Here is a 3,399-nt window from a genome sequence, read left to right as displayed (position 1 = left end):
TTTAGTTATTTTAGTACATCAAGTTAAACTAAATTAAAATGAGAACTTGCTTAATTCGTTTTTATTTTATTTCAGTTAACATTTATTTTATCTGAATTAACAAAAAAAATGTATGGTTTTAATTTTAGGTAATTATAATAACCCTGGTTTGTTTCATAATTAATAACCTTTGCAACACTGACACTGTTATTGAATTAAATTGAATCTAAATTGATCTGAATTATGACACTATTTTCAGCTGTAAAGCAGCTCTACAGAAGACACTGAATTTGTTTCATAATTGATGAATTTTACAAAATCAACGCTTATTTATTAATGTTAAGTTGCTCTGAAATGATCTGTATTGTAAATATACTAAATATATTGTAGAAACTTCATTTTCTGTAAAGCTGCTATACAGTGTCGCACTATGCAATGCACTCCATTGAATTTCCATTTCCAGTGTGAATAAAAATGAATTGACATCACCTACAACCTCCCTCTTGACTAAATAATTATTGTAAAAAGATCCAAATGTCAAAATAATTTTCAGCAATATTATCACACTATTTTCATAATTGATGAATGTTGCAATGGATTATAGAACTGGATTGAGCTGAATAATGACAGTTGACTTCTGTAGAGCTTTACATCTAAAATTGAATTTGTTTCAGTGTAATTTTAGTATCACTGAGATTCAATTAGTTTTCATTACATTTTCTGTAAAGCTGCTTTGCAACGATTTGTATCGCGAAAAGCGCTATACAAATAAACTTGAATTGAATTAAATACATTTAAAAAAGGTTTCATACACTATATGCACTATAAACACATCTTTCAAATGCATAAATGTAAATGTTGCCTACTCTGTATTTCTATTTGTTTTTATTATGCAAGATAAAGACAACATTTGCAGCTGTAAAGCGGAGAAGCCGCTCGCTCACCTTGGTCCCGCCCACGCTGAGGATGCGATAGGCGTGTCTGTTGGCGTCGTAGAAGAAGGAGACGGTGACCGCATGCTTGCTGGCCGGGATCCAGTTGCGTTTGGTGGCAGGATCGATCTGGAACACATGAGCTCGAGTGCTGAAGATGGGCTGTTCCCTGCGACACACGGAAAACAACACGACTGAATTCAGCTCAAACTCAGAAATCTGGGATTTAAAACGTACACCTGGAAATACACAAAGATTCAGAAATGTTGATAAACAAAAACAATGTTAGAACTAAATAGGATATATTTCAGATTCTGCACTATAGGCCTATTATTTATCAAATAATGAACTAATAATGAATGAATAATGATTATCAAATTAATGATAATTCAATAATATATCATATTAATTACACATTGTTTTTTAAAAAGTTATTTAAGTTAAATACTATTATTACTAATTAGCAAACACACACAATTAATTTAATAATTTACTAATAATAAAAAAAATAGTAACTTATCAATAATAAATTAACCAATTTAAAATATATAATTACATAATTAAGTAATACTACTATTAATTTATATATATTTTAATATTTTTTAAAAGCAATAATATTTTTTTTATATTTTATATAACATTACTAATAATGTATATCATTATTAATCATTTTTTTATTTTATTAACAAAGATTTTAAGTAAAATACTAATACTCTTTCTCTCTTTTTTAAATTCTTAAATACTCAACTTGTTTATATAAAGACCACTCTCATGAAGTACATGGATCTGTAAGGTAACAGGGCTGGAACTAACAACTACTCTGATAATCTGTGGATTATTTCAACAATTAACTGAATAATTAAACTTTGACTTCAATTTGACTTCAACAAGTTGCTGCAGTCCTAACAAAAGACCTAGAGCATGTAGTTTGTGTATTTTAAAAGTGTTTTAAAAGCCTGTAGATTATGAACAGTCAGTGCAGTAATGGACAAATGATGATAAAGAGAGTGAATGAGCTGTAAATGATCAGAGAAATTAACTGATACTATAAATAACGCCTCATGACTGACTGACTGATCTCAGTGTGAAGTTAATATGGCAGATGAAGAGTTATGGTCATACTGTATGTGATGGACGTCTAACAGCGCAAACGCTTTCGGACCACGACAGTTTCATTTTTAACCTCTGTACATTTAGTCATTGTTACAGTAGCAAAAAAAAATCATTTAATAACCCAGAAAACAGAAAATGAAACCATTTTGAACCTGGCTTTAATGTTCAGATTCTGCTCTGGTAATTTATGCAAAATGCATGCATATTTAATTAGATAATGCCTCATTTGTATATTTAAAAATAACATTAAGAAAGCAATCTTTAATTTGGTCGTTCATGAAGCTACAACTCTTATTTTTTTGTTTCGGTCTTGTTTTAAACTATTGTCAGAATGAGCATATTCAATGTATTTTCATGCATTATTAGCTGAAACACACATTCATATTTCAGTGTTGTTCATATATATAAAAAATATCAAAATATATCCTTAGATCAAATGGGACGGACAACAGAGTATCATATTAGCCCAAAAATAATTAAAAAAAAAAAAAATTTGTTTTTTTTGGCAAATTTTTGCACACACACACACACACACACACACACAGATACATTTTATTTTTCAGGATTCACAGATGAATAGAAAGTTCAAAAGAACAGCGTTTATTATCTATCTATTATATATAAAATTAATTCCAAAATAAATACAAATTGACATGAAAATGATCATTTAATACAACTTAGTCATTGAAATTTTTTTTTATCATTAAATAGCATTAAATTGTATCTATTATTAAAAAAAATTGTCCGGTTTTGAATTGATCAGGTTTTGAATCCTAGTTAAAAATGCATAATCTTTTTTTATCATAATAAGCCTCTCATTGTATATCATGAATATTGTTGCTGTTTGACAAATTGCTTTTGTTCCTATATTGTAAGTTGCTTTGAATAAAAGCATCTAAATTCATAAAAAAAGCACTGTTTGAGAATTATTTGCATTTCAGTGCAAATCCATAAATATTCAACACCGAGGCTGATGATTTTTAGCTATAGATCACCGAAGTATCTGTCTATTGCTTCTGCATGTCTACAGATCTCTCAACCCCACACACACTCTCTCACACACTCACACACTCTCACACATGTGGAAACTGTGATACATTTTATTTTTCAGGATTCACAGATGAATAGAAAGTTCAAAAGAACAGCGTTTATTATCTATCTATCTATCTATCTATCTATCTATTATATATAAAATTAATTCCAAAATAAATAAAAATTGACATGAAAATGATCATTTAATACAACTTAGTCATTTAAATTTTTTTTTATTATTAAATAGCATTAAATTGTATCTATTATTAAAAAAAATTGTCCGGTTTTGAACTGATCAGGTTTTGAATCCTAGTTAAAAATGCATAATCTCTTTTTATCATAA

The 3,399-nt window shown here is 28.4% G+C and overlaps 1 protein-coding gene across 2 annotated transcripts in view; it reads right to left on the bottom strand.

The window, feature by feature from the left end:
• Nucleotides 1-3,399, bottom strand: part of LOC107696283 (homer protein homolog 3-like) — a 37,683-nt gene that overhangs the window by 22,989 nt on the left and 11,295 nt on the right. For both annotated transcript variants that reach the window (XM_016496579.1, XM_016496570.1), the window contains one exon: nucleotides 924-1,080. In XM_016496579.1, coding sequence (XP_016352065.1) covers nucleotides 924-1,080 — 157 coding nt within the window. The remainder of the gene's footprint in view (nucleotides 1-923; nucleotides 1,081-3,399) is intronic.

The sequence above is a fragment of the Sinocyclocheilus anshuiensis genome, unplaced genomic scaffold (assembly GCF_001515605.1).
Source record: "Sinocyclocheilus anshuiensis isolate Anshui unplaced genomic scaffold, SAMN03320099.WGS_v1.1 scaffold217, whole genome shotgun sequence".
Lineage (NCBI taxonomy): Eukaryota > Metazoa > Chordata > Actinopteri > Cypriniformes > Cyprinidae > Sinocyclocheilus > Sinocyclocheilus anshuiensis.
This window is presented reverse-complemented; position numbering and strand designations above follow the sequence as displayed.